The 21,341-nt window shown below is 59.7% G+C and overlaps 1 protein-coding gene across 6 annotated transcripts in view; it reads left to right on the forward strand.

Annotated features, from left to right (window-relative positions):
* Positions 1 to 642: 642 nt before the first annotated feature.
* Positions 643 to 21,341, forward strand: part of BAIAP2 (BAR/IMD domain containing adaptor protein 2) — a 70,651-nt gene continuing 49,952 nt past the window's right edge. For all 6 annotated transcript variants that reach the window (XM_081219692.1, XM_081219693.1, XM_081219690.1 and 3 more), the window contains exons 1-3: positions 643 to 787; positions 16,238 to 16,313; positions 17,826 to 17,912. In XM_081219692.1, the coding sequence (XP_081075818.1) occupies positions 734 to 787; positions 16,238 to 16,313; positions 17,826 to 17,912 (217 nt within the window). In that variant the 5' untranslated portion in view covers positions 643 to 733. The remainder of the gene's footprint in view (positions 788 to 16,237; positions 16,314 to 17,825; positions 17,913 to 21,341) is intronic.

The raw sequence follows: 21,341 nt of genomic DNA on the forward strand, positions 1-21,341 counted from the left end.
AACTCACCTCCTAAAATGCCGGGTCGCGGCCGGACCCCCGGGGCACAGCGGCGGCCTCTCACCATCCTTCACCAAGCCCGTTCGGCAGGCGTCCGAGCGCCCAGGGACCCTACCCTACCCAGCGAGGGCGCCCGACCCCGACCGCGTTCGGGGGAGCGGCGCCCAGGACCCGACCACCCCGACTCGCCACTTTGCTGAGTGCCTCCCCCACGCGCGTTCGCGGCCGGCGTGCCCCCCCTTCTGCTCCCTTCTTCCTGCGCCACCCCGCCCCCGCCTCCCCACCCCCAGCCCGGCTGTCGCCCGGGCCCCCAAGGCTGTTCCCAGGGCCCCAGCTTGCGCCGCGCCTCCGCCTCCTCCCCCGCGATGGACGGCGCCAAGGGCCAATCGCTGCCAGACGCCGGTCCACAAGCCACGCCCGTTCCCCGCCCCCTTCCCCGGGCTCCGGACCCCGCCAATGGGAAAGGCGGCGCGGGGGCGGGGCCTGTCGGTTGCCTAGCAGCAGCGACTGGGCGGGGGCGCCAGGCCGGGGGCGGAGATCCGGGTGCGGCGGGGGCGGGCGCGCGGTGGGCGTGGCCTCCGGGGGCGGGGCCTGATCGGCTATAAAGGCGGACGCCGGCTGGGCGCCGCGCTTTTGGTTCGGCTCTGCGCGTTTTGCTTTCATAGACGTCGCCGCATCCGCAGTCACAGCTGCTTGCGCCCCCGCTCCGGTCAGTGGTGCAGCCGGACCAGCACCATGTCGCTCTCTCGGTCGGAGGAGATGCATCGGCTCACGGAAAATGTCTACAAGGTGAGCTCTGCGCCACCCCTCGCGCCCGCTCGGGAGGTCCCTGGGCTCTCGGGGGTCTTCCCGGCGCGGCCGCGGGGACCCAGCACCGGCCCGGCATAAGTTGGCGCGGGCGCCCTCGTCCAGACAGCCGCCTGCTGCTCCCGGGGGCCGGAGCCCTCGGACCCGAGTGAGGTGGGGGCACGGGCGCGGGCTGCGGTGTCCGGGGTCTGCCGGGGTCCGGGGCCGTGGCTGCTCGTCGCTCTGCGCTTCGTGGTGGTCGCGCCGGGCGCGGTTACGCAAGCCTCGGGCACTTTTTTCTCAACAGGCTTTTCCTTTCCACAACTCCTTCCCGGGCGTCTGTGGACGTGGCCGGTTGGGAGGTCGCGCGCGGGCAGCTTCGATGGGTGGACAGATAATCCGTCATCTTATGTAACCGCGGAGGGAGAAGACTAATTGTGTAGGAGGCTGGCGCGCCCGCCTTGGCTTCTGATGTGTGAGGAGTCGGCTCGCAGCCCCCGGTGCGGAACGCGGGTGTGCCCGCCGGACCCTCGTCGCCCCCGCCCCGGCAGGTTTTGCGCCTGTGTGCACGTGGGCAGACACCCGAGTTTCAGTTTCTTAGCATCCATTTTTTCGGTTTGGACCCCCGCCCCCACCAGCACAGACCCAGGCTCCGGCGGCTCAGGGCTGTTCCCGGCAGCATTTCCTCACGGGAGATTCGTTCCTTGGGCGGTCCACGGAGTCCTCTTACAAAACCGTGCTCTGTTTCAAAACTGTGCCTCGGGGTTAAGCGGTGGTCGGGGGCGGGGCGGGGCGGGGCGGGGTGGGGGGTTCGGAGTTGGTATTTACGCGGCGGCGGCTGGTTCATGGCGGCGGAGTGGGTTTGCAGCGCGCTGGCAGAGCAACAGTTTCTAATTGTGTTAAACAACTACGCTGTGCCTCTTTAGCCAGCGGCCTGCCAAGCCCTCTTTGCGCGCGGCGGGGGAGGGCGGGGGGAGGCCTCTGGGGGGCCGTTAGCTTTCAGCTGGAGTCCGGCGCGGCTGGAGTCAATCATGGCTGCTAATAAAGGTTTTTAAAGTTGTAGCTAGGTCATCTGGAAGAATCCTGAAGCTGGGTCAGGGTAGACTAAGTCAGTTCTGAAGCCATGTTAGAGGTGCTGGTAAACAGGAGACTGACGAAGAAGCGGCACGTAAAAGGAACAGCTCTTGGGGGTTTTATATTTGTCTCACGTAGAGTCGGTGGCATAGGTTTTTTGGTCGTGTTGCTCTGTAAATGCTCTCAGGGGAGGGAGGTTTATTAAATTATTAGTCATTAGTTCTATTTCGACTTGCTCATTATTGCAGGGGGTAGAAGAGAAATGCCTGGCTTGGTGTTTTTTGCCCTGCTTCTGCACTGAAACCACTAAACAGGAACTTTAATTGCGAAAATTAGGAGGGAGTGTGTGGCGTGGCTTTGCTCTGGGGAATCCCATGATCAGCCTTAATAAACCACTTATAACCGAGCAGTCAGGCGTGTTGTTCCAGCTGAGCAGCTTCAGGATGGAGCTGTGATTTGTCTGTAGGTCTGAAGTGAAATCTGTCGTCAGGATGGTGGCAGAAAACGGTTAGGATCCGAGCTTTTGGGGGTTGGGGCACACGTTCAACAGGCTAGTCTGCGGTCTGTGCTCGGTGGGTCAGCTGATGACAGAACTCCCATGGGAAGGTGTGGCTGAGACCAAGGACTTTCACGTTGGACACATCGGAAAGTGGGTGTCCACAGGGCTGGGCACCTCACACACTCCTGGCCGGTGACGGCTGCAGAGCCCGTGGGCAGGTAGGTTTGTGGGTGGTGCTCCCCTGCCACTCTGCGATCTGACTGGTGGGTTTTTGGTGCGGCGCTCTTACTGTTTGTGGTTTGTCACTGGGAGCTCTGGTTCTGCAGCAGAGCCAGGACAGGTTGGGCAGCGACCAGGCCACCTGAGGCACAGTCAGGATACGGCCAAAGCCAGCGTGTGTGCACCCAGCCTGGTCCGGCTGGTCCTCTGCTCTGTCCAGGGATGCTGCTGCCTCTGTGCCTGGGTTGGCAACTTGTGGGAGAGTGGCTGAGATGTGGCCCTGCTTGGTGTCACCCCAAGCTGCAGCTCAGCTGTTTGTTTTGGCCCCTGTGTCTTATCAACTGCAGTTCGGAGTGGTGTTTGTCTTGTCAGAGAAGGGAACGATGGGGACGCTTGTCCTTGGCCTTGCTGATTAAAAATGCGAGACTAAAATGTACAGTTTTGATTCTCTTCCCTGGAAGAAGCCCTAGCGCCGGATTTAATCTCTCTCCCTGTGGCCCGGTTCCCGTGGGAGCTTTGTCCTCGGGGAATTTCATGGAAGATGAAGGGGCGAGAAATGGAATGGTTTCCAGACATCTGCTGAGAGCTCAGACCGAGGGTACAGGGACAGGGACTGAAGCCCTCTGGGGGCTTCCTGGGGTAGGCCCTGGGCTGGGCCCCTCAGGGGATGGGGGTGCAGGCAGCAGAGCCTGGAGCCCAGGACTTGGCTCTTAGGCAGCCCTGGGTAATCGCCTGGGGTGAGGGACAGAGTTGCGGGTGGGGGTGGGGAGTCTGCTGCTCAGGATTAAGCCCAAATTGCAGCTCTCTTGGGAGAGGCCGCCGAGCATCCCCTCATGCTGGAGAGAGAGGGCCTTCTTTAACAGCTGACCCTAGACCCAGGCTTCAGGAGAGTGACTGTCAGGTTCGTGTTTTTCTCTCGGTCCTGTATCTCAAGAGAAGCCCTGGCTCCAGGCACCCCGATGACCTTGGAGGGGGGCGGCTCTGGCACCTTCTGTAGGAACAGCACCACGGGTCTCCATCCTGTCCTGAGGATGTGGGATGGTGGGGGACAGCCTGAGGAGAAGGAAGTCTCTGGGAAAGCTTCAGGCATGGCTCTTCAGAGTGTCGTGGGCCTTGGGCCTTGGTCACCAGAGGCCGTCCAGTGGTCCTCACTCTGCAGCTGTGTGGGGAAGCTGGCCTGGCCTTGCGTACCCACCCTGCGAAGGCTGCTGTGGCCAGCAGGTTCCTGCAGCTGGAGTCGGTCAGGTTTGCCACCACTGGTGCAAGGTGGTGGGCGTCAGCGCTGGCAGGAGGGACCCCACCTGGTAGGTGGGAGCCCACTGCTGGCCAGGCCTTGCCCGCCACCCTCCTCCAGGTGGGAGCAGAGGGAAGTACGAGGGCCCAGGTCCTCTACTGCTGACCCTAGACCCCCTTCCACTGCTCAGCAGTCACACCAAACTGTTGGCTGCCATCAGAAGCCTGGCGCCCAGAGTGGACAGAGCTCCGCCGGCTCCCCGTTGGGGATGGTGAAGTGGATGCTCTGACAGGCGCTTCCTTGGCAACAGAAACGCCTGCTGGGGAGCAGACCTGAGGGCTGTGTGTGTGCATGTGAGTGTGAGCTTGTGTGACCAGGAACATGTGTGCACGTGTGTGTGTGCAGACGTGTGTGAGCTCGAGCACATGCATGGAAGTGCCTGGTGGTATATTCACAAGTCTGTGCCCAAGTGAGCACGTGTGTGCATGGGTGCACGCATGTGCGTGCATGTGGTGCTTTGTTTTGCTTCAGAGGTGCCTCAGGGGTGCCGCATTGGGGTAGAAGCTTCCCATAAAAAGAGGGGCCTGATGTCCCTGTGCGGACTCAGAGCTGCCCTTCCATGGAGCGCACTGTGTGGTACCCACTCTCTCCACCACCAGCGCAGCAGCAGTGCTGCGCCTTCCATCCCTTCTGGAGTAGCCAGGGCAGTTTCTTTGTTGCACTGATCTCTGGGCAACTGGCTTCAGCAGCTGCTTGTGCCCAGGTCACATCCTTGAGGTTGCTGCTGGACCTTGCCGAAGTTTGCTGATGGTCATAAGGTGGCTTGGTGCCTGGGGCGTGGTGGCTCTGCACAGTTCCTCACTGGGCCAGGAGTGTTTTGCCTGCGCTGCCATCCCTATTGGTCTCTCCTGGAGAACGTGTCTTTTGTTGGGGAGGCTGGTCGGTTCATGGGACAGACCATGTGCACTTGAGGCTCCGGGTACTGGTCCAGGGCTCTCGGGGCATCAGTGGGGAGGGCCATGGGAGGTGCTGCGGAAGCTGTGTGCTTGTTGCCACCTTGTTTTAGGCCAGAGCTCCTTGAGAGCCAGCAGGTCCGTCCACCTCCCTCTCTCCCTCCCTCTGTGGCACAGGTGGTGCTGGCTGGGCCGCCCAGGTTTTGGGGCCTTTCAGGAGAGGACAGGCCATTGAACAGAGGGCCCCGTCCCTTCCGGGCAGGAAGGCAGACTGGCAGGGAGCCCGAGGCCCTCCTGGCACTCCCCCCAGTTTGCAGGTCTGGGTGCTGCTCAGGGGAGCCCCGCACAGGACTGAATGGGCGGGCAGGGCTGGCCTTGTCACTTGGCGGTCCCCACTCAGCCTTGCATGGCCCCCGGGACGGGCGCTGCCTGGGTTGCCCTCCAAGGGCAGGCACACCTGAGCAGTGATCTGGTGGGGGGCGCCCTGGGCCGCTGGCTGGCTCCCGTCCTCTTTCCTCGGCCCCCAAGTGCACCGGGCCAGGGCCCACCCCATGTGGCCTTCCTGGCCACTGTGCTCGGGCAGTTTCCCATGAGGCCTCAGAGTGGGGAGGCTGTCCTCATTACAGTGCAGGCCTGTGCCCGCTGAGCACACTGCACCGGCGTGCCCGGTGGGGCTGTCAGCACTCTGCTACTGTCTGCTGCCTGCGGCCGTGGTAATTACAGGTGGGCGTGGACTGTGCCTGCCCTGTACTTCCCCCACCCCGCAGCTCTGATTCATTTGCGCCCTGATTGAGCTGCACAGCTGTGACATGACTCAAGGGGCCCCATCCAGAGGGTGCAGGGCGCACGAGGGTGTGCACCTGTTTCCCCCACCAGGTGGGTTCCCAAGGGCTGCAGCCAGCGGGCCTGGGAGGAGGTTGGCACCCAGGCTTCTCTTATTGGAGAAGATCCTTTTGTCCCCACCTGACGTGCTCCCGAGCAGCAAGGTGTGGTGACTCAGGACCCACATGGCCCCTGACTATGGGGACCCCGGCCAGGAAGGGTGGCCAGCACATGTGTGTTAATGCTTGGGAATGGATGAACCTCGTTTCTGGTTCTGGGGCTCTCGCTTTGCTCGCTGTGACCGTCTCTGTCGTGGGTCTGCTCTCTTAGCTGTTTGCTCCACAAGCAGTGGCCCAGGACCCCCGCAAGTTCTGAAGGCGGTGGCAGGCTCCTGTCCCCCATGCAGAGTTCCTTTTTCTCAGGGCCTGAAGACAGACTAGGGTGTTAGCCAGAAGCACCTGGTCCTGCCATGTCCTGGGGGCCCAAGGGGTCAGTTGGTGGTGTGAAGGCAGGGCCTGATGGGAGTCCTGTTTCTAAGAGGTGACCTTGGAAACCTCAGGGGCGGACAGGGGGTCTGCACCTGCGAGTGAGCATCCAGTGGGTGTCAGCAGGACCCCTTTCTGTCTGTCAAGGGGCAGTGGGGTGGCAGGTTGGCCCCTCCAGCTGCCTCTGGCCCCTCCTCCCAACTCTCACCGCAGAAGCCATCCTCTTCCTTGGAGGTCTTGTCTGGTCCTCCACTCCTGTGGGAAGTTCAGGGCCGTCCTGCCTTTTCTCCCTCTGGCTCTGCTCCTGCAACGAGCACAATGACCAGGATGGTCCCAGGCCCCTGCAGGCTCCCCTTGCAGCTCCAGTGCGTGTCTGGGGCCTGGTGGAGCCAGTCCTGACGCCCTGGGCTGTGATTTGAGCATCCCGAGGGCCTCCTGCCAGACCCTCGGGGCATGTGTGTGAGAGAGGGACCTGCGCCCTTGGGTCACAAGTACCCTGTGCCGTAAGGGGCTGGGAAAGGTTGTAACCACAAGGAGGAATCGGGGCCAACAATGGGAACAGAGTGCTTTTTTTCTTGCTTGGGATATTTATCTTCTAGTTATGAAAACAGTTCTTTTAGAATTACTTGGACAGGTTTTTTAAAAGTCGTATGTCAAAGGCACATGACATAGGGCTTCCCTTGTGGCGCAGTGGTTAAGAATCCGCCTGCCAATGCAGGGGACACGGGTTCAAGCCCTGGTCCGGGAAGATCCCACATGCTGCGGAGCAACTAAGCCCGTGAGCCACAACTACTGAGCCTGCACTCTAGAGCCCACGAGCCACAACTACTGAGCCCGCACACCTAGAGCCCATGCTCCACAACAAGAGAAGGCACTGCAATGAAGAGAAAAAGAAAAAGAGAAAGCCTGCGCCCAGCAACTAAGACCCAATGCAGCCAAAAATAAAATAAATAAAATAAATTAATAAATAATAATAAAGACATGAAATTAATTTGGTAGGGTTTTCCTAAAACCTCTTTGGATTCAGAGTCTGACTCTTTGGAGCTTTGTTTCAGCTCACAGTCATCAGGGTCAGGGTGTCACCTGGGCCTCACCTCTTGGCTGTCCAGGTGTTAGTGAAATGGGTTTCCTGAGCATGGCTGTGGGATTTTCTTCCAAGCCCTCAAACCCTTGTTCTGCCACTTTTGTTTGCTGGCATTTTGTTTCTTGACCAAAGAAGGTTTCCCCACAACAGCCAAGATCTCTGTTCCTTCTTACTCGCTAAGTGGTCTGTAGATGTAATGTCCCTGCTTGCCCCTGCCCAGCGGTGCCAGGAACAGTCACCAATCAGCCCTGTGCCGGGTGACGACGCACATGTAACAGGTTGTGAAACGTGCTGGGATTTCACAGGTGTCTGTGCTGTGAAAGAAATCGACATCTAGACATTGGAATGGGGGTGGGAGCTTTGTGGAAGAGAGGCTGTGCCCCCCACCTCTGGGAGCTAGAATTCCATCCAGCAGGGCATTTGCATCTCTGGGAGCTAAGCATGGGCAGAGCTGACCTGCTGATCCAGAGTGGCCTTGCTGCTTCCAGCGGGGCTATTAAAAGAAGGGGGTGTGGTAGAGCCTGCACTGGTGCTGATGTGCCCCAGATGGAGGGGACCGGGGGCCCCTCCACACCCACTGCCCCTCTGAGCCCACTGTGGGGCAAGTCAAGCCCCTCTGCCCTAGCCAACACCTTGGCAGAAGCAGTTGTTGTCCACACCTCTGTTTATTCCCTCCTGCCCCTCCCACAGAAGGCGCATCCTTTGCAGTCCAGGGACTGATGGTTCTCAGGCTGTGGCCAGTCCTGCCCTTGGGGATCCAGGGCCTTGCTGGCCACAGGCAGGGAGGCAACCAGGGGTTACAGTCAAGCCCCGGCAGGAGGCCTGATTTCAGGCTTCTTGTACAGGCACCACTGGGCAGGGGACCATGAAGTTGGGTGAAGGGGCTGGACCGTCTCACGCTCTCATTCTGGCTCTGCGCTGTGGGAGGTGCCGTGGCCGCCTGGGCTTTGCAGTTGGCTGGTAATCCTGAATCATCGTGAAGAACCTTCAGTGGGTTGCTCGGTCCGGGCACCATGCTGGGAGTGGTGTGTATGACCTCATTATCTCTAAACCTGCTTCACGAGGGGCCCTGGGTGTCCCAGCGGGTGGGGGAGGCTCAGAGCCGTGAAGCAGCACATCGCAGCCCATCCCGGGTGCCCGGTTGAGCCGGGGTTGGAGCCAGGCCTAGAGCCAGGCCTAGAGCCAGGCCTGCCTGAGCTGGGCCCTGTGGCTTCAATCCTGCTTCTCTGTTTTAACATTTAGGAGCCTTGCGGGCTTCGGGCGAGGGTTTTCTGTGCCACCGCTTTCTCATTTGTGATTAGCTGGAACCAGAGAACCCTTCCTGGCCACAGGGAGCCAGGTAAGTGGCTGGCTATGGTTGTAGCTTTCAGGATGGAAAGTTCTTGGAGGAGCTGGAAGTCCGTGGAGAGGGCAGGGAGGCCCAGCCAAGGCCTCTGTTGCTGCTGTCTGATTTCCCGGGTGCTGAGTGGCCTGCGTACCCACCGGCATGACAGCCTCCCCAGCTGGCTCATCCCACCCGGTGGAGGGTGGCAGGAGGATAAGCAGCTCCAGAGTGTTCCGGGGCTGTGGCCCTGCTTGCTCATCGAGGTTCCTCATCCAGCGGGGAGCCCAGCCCTGTGAAACTTGGGTCAGAGCCTTGTCGGGGACAAGGACAGGTCAGTGGCCCTAGAATGTTCTAACCAGTTGAGCCGTAACCAGATGATAAGAGAACTGATGGTTGGGCCTTCATAGGGCAAGTGGGGATTGGCCCAGCAACTGGGTCTGCTCGGACAGCCAAACAAAGCGCCACAGGTGCTTGAACAACAGAGAGGTGTGTCTCATCTGAGGCCTGGAGGCCAGGATCCAGGTGTGGGCAGGGTGGTTCCTCCTGCGGTCTCTCTCCTGGGCGTGTGCACGCCACCTTCTGCCTGTGTCCTCACATGCTCTTCCCTCTAAGTGTTGTGTCCTGATCTTTTCTTAGAAGGACACCACTCCTGTGGGAGTGGGGCCCACCCAGATGACCTCGTTTTACCTTGATTGTCTCTGTAAAGACTCCCTGCAAAAACAGTCACCAATGACGTGCTGGGGTTAGGCCTAACACATGAATTCATTCTTAGGGGACGAATTCAGTTCCTGACACCCAGCAGCCGTGAGGCCCCCACCTCAAGGTGCAGTGGGCTGGTATGTGGGGGGTCGTCCTGGGTGCTGCTGTGTGAATCACAGGGATGTGTGTGTTTCCGGGCCCATGAAGGTTTTCCCTGTTCCTCAGTCAGATGGCAGCCCTCAGTTCATGATGCTGTGAGGACTTCCCCAGGAGCACACTGGTTTCACCGTGAAAGCGACTGGGGCAGCCTGGGCTCCAGCTCAGCGCTGACTCCCAGACAGAAAGCAGTGGGGAGCCACGTGCCCTGGGGCAGGGCTGAGAAGTCAGGCCGGTGTGGCAGGGCCTGGATGCTGGAAGGCGTCTGGGGCCTTGCAGGGTCCTGCCCCTCTGAAGTCAGGACTGGCCGGATGTGCCTCTGGATAGGAAGGAAGTGGCTGGGCTGGTGGGGCCCACATTTGGACCCTGCTGCGTGGCTCCTGGTCTGAGGGAGAGGCTCTCCCAGTGGGACAGACCCCACCCGGCGCTCACTGGCCCCCTCCCCAACCTGAACCCACTTGTGGCTTCCTGCCCCCAAGACCTATTCCAGGAGGGGTCAGTCGGGTTGGGGGCACCTGAGGATCCAGGTCCTGAGGGAGAGCTGGGGTGGGAGGCGGGTGTCCACAGCCCCAGGAATCGGTGGTGGTGCTCGGTCCCTGAAGATGGGCCTCAGGGGCTGTGGGAGCTTGGCTGCTCCTTCCTCACCTTGCATGGCCTATGCCCGTTCCCTGCAGGGGCCCAGAAAGGTCCCGCCCTCAGATCAGGACCGGGAGAGTTGACCAGAATTTTGTTTTTTTCCTGGTGTCGCCCAGCCCGTGGCTCAGGGCCTCCTGGGCCCCCTGCCGTAGGGGTGATGGGAGGGGGCACCCGCCCCTTGGTCCCTCCTCATGGGAGGCCGCCATGCTCCCTGGTGTCACTCTGGGCTCCGTGCCAAAGACATAAGTTGTCACTTTATTCAAATGTTGGCAGCTTCCCCAGAAGCTGGCGGAGGCTGAGAACCGCCGTTTCGCTGCAGGGCCGCTTGTCAGCTTCTCACGCCCCGGGGCGACCCTTTGGCCGGGCTGCCAGGCCAGCTGGAGTGCCCCCTGTGCTCCCACCGCCTACCCCTCGCTCGGCGGCAGGGGACTGTCCTGGGCAGCATGGGTGCCTTGGTTCCTGATGCTGGGTCCTGCTGCAAATGCTCTTTTGTGCACCCTTCTTGAGAGGCTGTGGTGAGCTTGGTCTCTCTGCGCTGGTGGGGCCCTGGCCCTTGTCCCCGCTGGAAGTGGTTGGGCTGAGAACATACATGCCTGGGGGCGGGGGAGGGGTGATCTTGTGGTCTGTGGGGGGCTCATGGCCCATGGGGGCCGTCTCGTGGAGGACATGGGGAGGGGGGCCTAGTGCTGTTCAAGTGAAATCAGCCGGAGTTGATCCCTGCTTGGTTTGTTCTTGTTCGTTCGGGGGACTTTTCTGCAGCCACCACCAGCTTTGACCATCCTATCCTCACCTCACAGGCCATTTCATTCTGGAAGCTGCTGTGTCCACTCACTTTGTCAAGTGCAGACCCATTGTTATCTTCTCTCTGGCTGTAACCAAGAGAGATCCAGCGCAAGTTCTGTCTCCTCCAGGAAGCCCTCCCAGCACTCACTGAACTGCTCCAGTTGGTTTTCTTCCCTTAAGAATGGTCCCCAGGACAGATGTCCCAGTTATTATATAGGGGAGCAGAGGCGGGAGTCATACAGAGCTGCAGTGTGAGCTGGGCCCTCTGTCCAGAGCCTCAGGTAGTTGGTGCTCCTGTGGAGGGCAGTTACAGCAGGCAAGGACAGCCTCCCTTGGAGGCCGGCTGCCACCTTCCCCTGGCAGTGCCTGGACAGTGGCCCCACGTTGGATGTGGGTTATTGGCTGCAAAGCTGGCACCTGCTCTTGCTGCCACAGAGGTGGGATGAGAGGACAGGTGGTCAGGGGTAGCCAGGCACCAGGCCCCTGGGAGGCTGGAGGCCGTGTGTCAAGGGAGAGTGGATGAGGCAGGCACCAGGCCCCCCCCACTCAGATGACCAGGTATCCTGGCATCAGCCCTTGCCCTTGTTCTGACGTTGCTGGAACGTGGCTCGTGAGGGAGCTCAGGGCAGGCGGAGTTGCTATGTGGCACCTGGTCCTGTCCTGCCTGCCTCGGCGACCCGTCCAGAGAGCACTGAGGCCCGTGTGGAGAAAGGGACAAGCTGGGTGGTGCGGCCAGCCTGCAGTCGAAGCCGGGACTGGCTCCACCAGGACCCAGAAGGCTGGCTCTTAGCCTCCCCGAGCCTCTCTCCATCCATCTGTAAAATGGACAGCGGCACCCACCACCAGTCCAGTGAGGATTCAGGGTGATGGGGTGTAAGGCCGCCCCTCCCCAGGTGGCAGATGGAGTCCAGCGAGGTCTCATCCCCTGAGTTTGTTATAACAGGCGTCGACTGTGTAGGGAGGATACAGCCTGGCTTGACCACGACACGCGTGCACGCACACACACGCACGTGTGCACTGGACGCAGGCAGATACCCCACCCTGCCTTCCTTGACCGCAGGAGGGCAGGAGGGGAAGCAGGAGGCACGTCACTTCCCTGTGTCAGCAGAGAAACTTTGCTCTTTGTTTGTGGCAGCCCTGCCAGGAAAGTGCTGGAGGGGAGCTGTCGCCAGGAACCAGAGCTGTGAGGGATAAATAGAATTCCCGCGCTGGCGCGTGGCAGACCCTTGGCTCGGGCGTGGGAGCAGCTAGAGCACAGTCCCTGGACGGAGGCCCCTCTCTCCCTGTGACCCCAAATTGGGGCTAGGGGCGTCCCGCTGCCCCTTGTCCTCACGGGCCAGGCAGACCCGTGATCCAGGTCAATCAAAATGGGCGTCACTGTGCGGACGCTGGGATGCCCAGGAGCCGGCCAGGCAGGAAGGCCTCTGGGCTCACGGCTGCTGGGGTGCTGACGCCACCGCCCCTGCAGCCAGGCCTGGCCCCTCCCATCGGCTCCTGTGGACATGCAGGACTGGGGGCCCGGGGTGGATGTGGGCAGGCCAGCCCTACCTTGGAGATTTGGTTTAAGTCCCGGATTCCTGGGACTGCAGAGGTGGCAGGGACATCCAGTTTGGGGACATCTCGGCAAGAGGGCCACCATGAACCATGCCTGAGCTTGCCAGGGTCTCCGGCAGAGATCCCTCCTCTCCCTGACCTTTCTGGGGCGCTTGTGTGGTGGGGTAGCAGGGAGCCCTTGCGGCAGCCCAGCTTACTGAGGGAACCTCGTAGATACTGAGCCAACCAAGGAGTGATAGAAGATGCTGAGTGCAGTGCTTGGCCCATGCCCCCTGCAAGGGGGTCACACACACAGTCGCCACATGCCACAGCATGGCGTTTTAAGGGATTTGGTTTCATCTGCGTAGCACAGGTGTCAAGCTTGGAGAAGGCGCTGGCTGCTGCCCACGTTGTCGGACCTCTGTCCCGGCGGCGGGAAAGTGGTCTCAGGATGCAGAGCCTCTCCCAGGCCCTTGAGTTGCACGACAGGCGTGAGGATGGCCTCGCGGCACAGAGAGGTGTGTGCAGGGAGGCCACCCTCCTGGCCTGGCCTTCGTTTGCACACGCCCCCATTGGCGTCGATAAGGCAACGCATTCCCTTCCCTTTGGGAAGTAAGCAGGTCTCCCCCTTCCCGCCCTGGCACGTGCCGTGGGAGGACATCTTGGGGTTTGCATCTCCGCTCCCTCCATCCCTCCAGTAACAAGTCCCATGGAAAGACACCGTCGTTCAATCACTTCTGAAAAAGTATCGTGGGGCGGGTAATGTGTAGCAGAGCCCCATGGCCTTCTCGCCATGGCAACAGTGCCTCTGTTGGCTTCCGGCTTCCCCTCCCAGGGCCCCCCGGTGCGTGGAGGGGCTGTGCAGGCCCCTGGTTAGGGGAACACTCACTTGCAGTGGGCGTGGCAGGGCCCCACTCCGGGCCTCTGATGGTGGGTTTGGGCCCATCATGGGCCTAGCACAGCCCCCTGGGTCCAAATGCCTCTGCCTGAGCCCTAGGATGGCGATGGACTCGGGCTCTGAGAGGCCCCCGGTGTCGGGGCCCCCCTCCCACAGAGAAGTCCCCTACAGAGAGGATCCCTCACCAGAGGAGCTAGGCCCTTTTTGGGCCACCAGGGTCCCTCTGACAAGGTCGTCTTGGACCTGGCCGGTCTCTGGTGGTCACGGTTCTAGGAGCTCAGTGACCTGGAGGTGGGTGGGAGCCCGCTCTCCGGCCAGGTCAGCATCTGGGAGGGGCCGGGAGGAAGAATGGCTTTTGGCCAGGGAAGGAGGGCCTCCCTGGGACACCAGCCCCACAGCATTTATGCCTCTGCCACTGCCTCCAGGCAGGCGAGTCAGCGGCACCTGTGTGACCCGGCGGTGCCCTGGCCAGGTGTCCTGGCCGACACCCCAGCACCCCTCCTGCCCTGCCCCTCGCTCCCACATTCCTCGTGCATGAGCTCAGCAGCTGTGCTAAGGAAGCGAAACCTGGCGGCTGTCCCCGTGTGTCACTGGGCGGGCGTGGGTGGGCTGCCGAGGTGACCCCCTTTGTTGGCCTGGGCGGCTGCTGCCTTATTTCCTGCTGTCGTTGAGGATGTTTGGGTCTCTAGGGAGGGAGCTGGGGAGCTTCCTCTCCTGCCCCCGGGGTGGGCGGGGGCTGCAGTCCTAGAGCTCTGCAGCCCAGGTGTGCCTTCACATACACCCACCCCAGGGCCCTTTTCAGCCCTGTGCCCATCGCTGCAGAGAAAAATACATCTTACACTGAAACGCTGTACACACGCGCGAGCACACACACATACGTGCGTGTGCATGTCTGGAACACCAGAATCGGGGACAGAAGCCACCCTTACTGGGTCTGTACCCTGCTTTTGGTCCATTTCCTTTGAGCAGACACACGCACCCTCCAGTGTTTTTCTGCCCTGACGCAGGTCTGGGTGGCGTTGAGCAGCGAGGCTGAGGGCTCAGCCAGCCTGTGCATACACCCTTGGCAGACAGCCCCGCACTGAATTCCCCTCTGCGCCATGCCCGGACGCCAGTCCCTCGTCTGCTGCCTGTTACGTGACATCCCTGCCCTGACTGCCGGGCACTCCTAGGACTGGATGCATCCAGACTTGGTTTCCCTACTGCAGAGTCGTCCCCAGACCACTGAGCTTCGTACTGCCCCCTGACCCCATCCCACATTTCAGTGGAGCCAGCCCTCTGATCCACCTTCACATCTTAGGTTTCTGAGCAGCTCTGAGGGGTCTCCCACGTCTGTGCGGTCTCAGCTACAACCTGGGCTCCCTGGAGCCGTCAGGGGTACGTTTCCTTTTGAAATGTAGTTGGATCGACCCTCGGCTTCCCATCCTACTCCGGGAAAGCAGGTGTCCCTGCCACGGGCTGCGAGGCAGTAGGTTTGGGCCATTAACTGCACACTTCCTGCCTCTTCTTACCTCCCGCCACCCTTTACCCTGCTCTGGGCATCCTGTCCCTGACACCAGCAGGCCCTGGCCTCGGGGCCTTTGCATGCTCCTGCCTGCAGCCCTCCTCTCTCTACGACATGCTTCTCTCCCCTGCTGTCCCCTGAGCCGTGTCCTGCTGTCTCGTTCTCCAGGTACGGGGTGTGACGTGGGCCTGCCTTCCCTCTCGGGACTTTGTCCCATGGGGTCACTGCTGCATCCCCCCGTGTGCCTCAGCCCCGGTGCAGCACCTGGCAGGTGCCCTCCACTTTGTGTCCAGAAAGGAAGGTGCACCTGCCCTCTGGACTCAGGCATGTGTCAGGTGTATCTCCTTCCCAGGTGCCCTGCACCGCGTAGAGCAGGTGGGCGCCCAGCCCCGGATGGCAGGCGGTGGTGGCTCAGGCTCGGGGTCTCATCACCCTTGGGCGCGGGTCTCTGTTCCTCTTTGTGCTGGCACTGCAGGCCACTCCTCAGGGTGGGCGACAGAAGTAGTGGGTTTTTCTGGAGCCCAGATCCCACAGCCCTTCTCGGAATCCATGTCGGTCCTGCTGGCTGAGGGCCGGGAGCAGGGATGGAAGGGTGTTACGTGGGGCCGGGGCTGCCTTTGGTCTGTTGGCCGGGATGGGACGGGCACTGCCTCTGTTCATGCAGAAGCACCTGGGGTTCTGCAGTCTGCCCACAGGGCCAGGCGACTTCCCCTCCCTGGCGACGTTTCTCTCTTACCCTGCGGAAAGATCAGACACATATCACGATAATTGACCTGAAGATGTAGGATGTGGCCGAGATGGGGTTTTCCTTAGAAGTTCCTTGCAGTGTTCTCGCTGGCTGGGGTTGGCACCCAACCATCAGGGTACATTACCCAGTAGAGCTCAAATTTGGCTGTTGTTTGTGTGTGCCTGTTTTTATGCCTTGTAATTAAAACATTTATTTGGCCTTCGCAGTGAAAATCTAATTTGTTCAGTCTAAGGACTAGTGGTATTGGCACCAAGACTTGAGTCCATCAGGCGAGTGGATCCAGAGCCTGCTGGATTATTCATCGTGTGGTGTTTGCAGTCAGGCTGTGTGTTGCTCTAATCAGAGCTGACGTTTGGTAATTGATGTGTTGAGTGAAGATCGTGGTGGGAGGGGGCTCCAGGCAGCGATGAACCTTTTGTGTGTGGCCTGCGGAGGGACCTTCCTCGCTGACACAGCCCTGCCAGATGGGGTAATGGCACCTCAACGCAGCATATCTGAGCGCCGGATGTATGTTGGGTGCTGCCCCATGTGTCGTACGCGTGCTCACTTGTTTAATCTGCAAGGCCCCTATGGAGCAGGTTCTGTTCTTTTCCCCATTGTACAGGTGTCAGGACTGAGGCTTGGGAAGGGCATTTGCCCAAGGACATTCAACAGGGGCAGAGCTGAGATTTGGGCCCAGGGTCTGGCCATGGCTTCGTGGTCTCGACCCTGCATGTGATGCTTGTGGGACTTTCCCCTCGCCGTTCAGGCCCCCAAGCCACCGGGTGCCTTGCCCCTGATGCTGTTCCCTGCTCTCTTCCAGACCATCATGGAGCAGTTCAACCCCAGCCTGCGGAACTTCATCGCCATGGGCAAGAACTACGAGAAGGCGCTGGCAGGTGAGACTGACGTCCCTGGCCCGCGGGTGCGAGTGAGGACATCTCAGCAGGTGGACAGCTCCTGGGGCCTGATTAGGGAGGGACAGCGGTGTTTCCAGAAGCACACCGTGGTAGAGTGAAGGTGTAGTGCTGCACCACGGAGGGCCATGATGTTTAGCGCACACTGTGGACATGGGGCCAAAAGTGGCAGGATGGTTCCAACCCTGGAGCTGGGGGGGTCGTCCTGCACATTTCAGGCCTATGGTGGTTCCTTTCCTGAAAGCATCATCCAAGGACATCTTACCCCCGGGGGCTTTTTCTCAGAGTGACGTAACTTCATTCTCAGTTGCACAGTCGATGGCCTAGGGTGAATCCATCAAGGCCCAGCCTGGGGTCTCCCGCTCGCATGCCCCAGCCCTTGGACACGAGGCACAGGCCTTCTTCCAGGCTCCTCCACCCCCACCTGGGCCCCCAACAAAGTTCTGTGTGTGGGGGAGCCTGGAGGTGTCCTCCCTTCCCCATTTTCCTGGACTGCCCCATAGGACGGAGCCCCTCAGCTGCCCTCGGCCTCCCCAAGGCCAGGCCTGGGCCCGCTAGGCTTTCCTTTCATCTCTTTCAAGGAGCCCACCTTGCCCGGCAGCGGATGCACTCCAGCTGCTGGGGTACGGAGCCCGCACACACTCCCAGACTGCAGAGCAAATTGCGTGCGCTTAATTGAAAACTACCTAAATAAAATGTGATCAAGTGTCCAGTAATAAGTCCCTAACTGGGTTCTGGAGAAAATGGATTAGAAATAGTAATTACGCTGCTGGCGGGTGCTCCCCATGGCCCTGCTCCAGAGGCGCCCTCGTCCTCCTTCCAGCGTGAAAGGCAGTTGGGGGGGGGCTCTTCTGATGAAGGAGTTTGTGGGCACACCCGGGGTCTTGAAGGGTCTCCGAGTTCCTGGAGGAAGCTCCATCCCAGGCAGCGGGCACCAGGTGTGGTCCCAGGAAGTCAGCAGGCCCGGCGCTTTCCGTGCCAGTCCCTTGCGAAGTCAGGTTAGAGCAAAAGTTGCCCTGGGAAGTGGTGTGAGTCCCTCCACTCCGTCCCCGTGGTGCTGCCTTTAGCCCACTTTGAGCGTGTGACTCACTCCCACTTACAAGGCTCTCTCTGAGACCACAGACAGGGACAGAGTCCTCAACCCAGGTTGGCTGGGCGGGGGGGGTCTTCCTGCCAACCCACTTTGCAAGTCTCCTGCCTGGGGTTGGTGTTTCTCTCGTCAAGACACTAGGCCTCGTGGTCGGGGTGGCACCCTGCGATTTGACTTGAATAGCTCTGGACCCAAGCGGTACACTGTGCTCTTACCCAGGGAAGGAGCTCTCAGGATTGGAACAGAGAACATCAGCAAGAAACGGGCTTAGGTCCTGCCCAGGCTGGAGCCTGCTGGGCACAGGGGAGGCGGCTGACTGGCAGGCAGGCAGGATGGCCGAGTAGGTGCTGCAGGTGTTGCTACTTCCTAGCGAGGGAAGTAACTGCCCCTTCCTCTTCTCTCAGGTGTGACGTATGCTGCCAAAGGTTATTTCGACGCCCTGGTGAAGATGGGCGAGCTGGCTAGCGAGAGCCAGGGCTCCAAAGAACTCGGTAAGACCCCTAAATGTGGCAGAGACCCCGGAAGTCCCTGAAGTCGTTGGATGTCCCCATGCCGATCTGGGACCCCGCCCTGTCTTGTGTCTGGTCCTTTGATTTGGGATCAAGTTTTCCCTGTCCAACAAGGGAAGGCTTCCTAAAATGGCAGTTGCCCTCGGAGCTGGCAAGGGCTGTGGGGCACACACCCTGCTGAGAATGGGGTGCACCGGGTGGCTCCAGGTCCCCTGAGAAGCACGGTGTGGGGATGAGGAGACAGGCAGATCCACGTTTACAGGTGTTTGTGGCAAAACTTGAATGGCCGGCATAGGGGAGCCATGTGAAAAGTTGGACTCAGATGATGGTCTTTAATAGTGTGGGGAAAGGTTCCTGGTATAAAAATGAGGGAAAAAGGAAAAAAAAAATATGAGCGAAAAAGGATGCAAACCCATAGCATGGTGTGACCAGATTTTGTAAAAATACATTGGGGGCACGTTTATCTCATAATACAGGAAGAGACCCCAGAAGTTTAACAGGTAGAATTTCTGGGATGGGTTATTTTCTCTATGCTTTTACTGTGTTTTGCACATTTCCGACATGAGCTCACGTTACTTTTATAGTCGAGACACACAGTGTAAAATGGGGAGAGCTGTGGGCTCCCTTGGAGAGGCTCTCGGTTGTTGGCAGGTTTGAGGGCGTTTGTTTTCTCTGTATGTCCATTAATTCCAGCTCCCAGAGGTGCCTCTGTCTTATCTACGGTGCGGCCTTTAGCAGAGGCTGCCCGCTCTCGCTCGCAGCACCGCCCTTCAAACTTTTCACACCATCCTGCCCCGGAAGTCAGGCCTGCCCACTGCCGGGCTTTCTGGTGCCCTCTGCTGCTCCCTTGTTTGAGGACATGGTGGCCCAGCTGGCCCTGGGTCCACACCATCCCCAGCAGGCCTGCCAGGTGTGTGCGCTGTGTGTCATGATTGCCACCCTGGCAGAGCAACAGTGGCATCCGGGTTTTCCTGAGAACAGAGAACAGTGTAAAAGCCAGACACAACTATGGGACCCTCCTGGGCTGGGGCTGGGAGCAGGGGCAGGCGACCATGTGCAGGCGAGGCTGGGCGGAATGAGTGACCAGGGCCGGACTCCTCATGTGGGCTGGGCTCTGCTCACCTGGATGTGGGCCTTCCTTCAGTGTCTACAGAGCTGGCTGGTCTCCGGCTCTGTGGCTCTAGAGGGAAAACTGCTGGCCTCTTGGGGACGCTCAGCTGACCTGCCCTGGGCAGCCCCGTGAGGACATGGAGGCCGGAGTGCTGTGGTGGTCAGGCCTGCGGGCTCGGCCTGGCCGGTGACTTGTTGGATGTTTGGGCGGATGGAGGCCTGGACCCCTTTGTGATCAGTGATGGCCGTGAACCAACTGACTCTGAGCTCAGTGGCCACACGTGGGCTCCGTCCAGCGCTCTTGGGCATCCCGGCTGCGGCTCCTGCAGCCACCGTCTGGGCCCCTTGGAAGAAAGTCGGGTGTTGTGTGTGATCCTGTGTGTTTATACACGGCTCCTGTCTGTGAAAGGGGCACTTTCTTATCGTGGTTAATCGTGGTGGCCTTCTCCCCGCAGTCACACACACGTGTGGAAGGGGAGGGTCTGTCCACGGGGAGATCGGGTCCCACGTGGCCCCATAGTGAGGGTGGGCGTGTGCGAAACCGCAGTGAGATTCCAGAACTTCCCGTGGGCAGAGTCCTTGGGAGTTGTTGCTACAACAGGCCCCGTGAGCAGGACAGCAGCCTCCTGCTGTGGAGTCCGCACATGGAAGGGGCGGGCGGGGGGTTGGAACATCCCTCCACCCACCACTCTAGGAGCTGTCTGGGCTCTGACCTGAATCAGGGAGCTTCTGGTTTACTTGTGTGTTTTTGAAATCTCTCCAGGGGCTTTTGGGGCTTTGTGCGTCTGCGGAGGTGGCTGGTGAGGACTCTGTTTCCTCTACTCCCAGCGGTTCTGACACCAGATGTGGGTTTTCTTGCACCAGCCAGCCCTCCAGTTTCTGAGGACCCCAGCTGGGCATCCCATAGTTCAGCTCACTTCTGACACGATCTCCCCGGGGTCAGTGCAGACCCACAGGGTGAGGGCCCCATCCCGAGAGAGTGCCCCCCACCCCAGAGGCTGGCACAAGTCATGGGTCCCCAGTTCACCACAACTCTGTCCAATTTGGCTACAAATCGGATTCCCACCACTCCCTCCTCAGATCTGGTAGTTTGCTGGAACGGCTCACAGGACTCAGGCAGAGGCTTACTTCAGAGTCCCAGTTTGTTGTAAAGGCTATAATGAAGGACCCAGGTGAACGGCCAGAGGAAGGGATGCACAGGGCAAAGTGTGGGAGGGTGCCGAGCGCAGGAGCTTCTGTCCGCATGGAGTCGGGGTGCCCCACCCTCCCAGTACATGGATGTGTCCACCACCCTGGAAGCTCTCTGAACGCCATGGTTTAAGGGTTTCCAGGCATGAACAGTTGTTGGCTCAGTCTCCAGCCCCTCTCCCAGAGGATGGGGGTGGGGCCCAAAGTGCCACTTCTAACCCTGGCTCGGTCTTTCCGGTGACCAGCCCCCATCCAGGAGCCCACCCAGAGTTGCCTCATTAGAACAAAGGATGCTGCTATCACCAGGAGATAACAAGGGATGAGGAGCTCTGTACCAGGAACGGGGGCAGAGACCAGTGTGCCTTTCTTTTCAGGTCACTGTCAGCCCTGCTCTGGGAACTGAATTTTTTCTTTTGGCAACAGCTTTACTGAGATGTAATTCACATGGCATACAACTCACCACTGAAAGTGTACAATTCACTGGTTTCTAATGTATTCACAGAGTTGTGCAACCATCACCATATCTAGTTCCCAAACTTTTCCTCACCCCCAAAATGTAAGCCGTCCCCATTAGCAGTCACTCCCCCTCCCCCAGCCCCTGGAAGCCACTGATCTGCCTCTGTGTCTGTGGCTTTACCTGCTCCGGATGTTTCATATGGATGGAAGCGTGCACTAACCCATCGTGACCATTTGTGTCCAGCTTCTTTCAGTTAACATCGTGTCTTCGAGGTGCATCCATGTTGTAGCATGTCGGCTCCATTCTTTTTATAGCTGAATAATATTCCATTGTGTGGATTCCATTCCCCAGTTGATGAACATCTGGGCTGTTTCCATATTTTGACCAGTTTCCATAGCACTGGTGTCAGCAGTCGGCACAAGTGTCTGTGTGGACCCTTCATGTATGCCTGGGAGGGGAACTACTGAGTCACACAGTCGGAGTTGAATTTTTATTAAAGCAGCACACACCCTGGTTTAAAAATAAGTCTCCCTGCCCGCCACGTGCCCGAGGCCCACTTCTCAACCCTGCATGTTGTCTGCCTGTATTTGCTTTCATACATGTAAACAGGCAGGTTTGTGCTGCTGTTTTTCATGTTTGTTTGTTTGTTTTTAATC

The sequence above is a fragment of the Mesoplodon bidens genome (genome assembly GCF_964165515.1).
Source record: "Mesoplodon bidens genome assembly, chromosome: 19".
NCBI lineage: Eukaryota > Metazoa > Chordata > Mammalia > Artiodactyla > Ziphiidae > Mesoplodon > Mesoplodon bidens.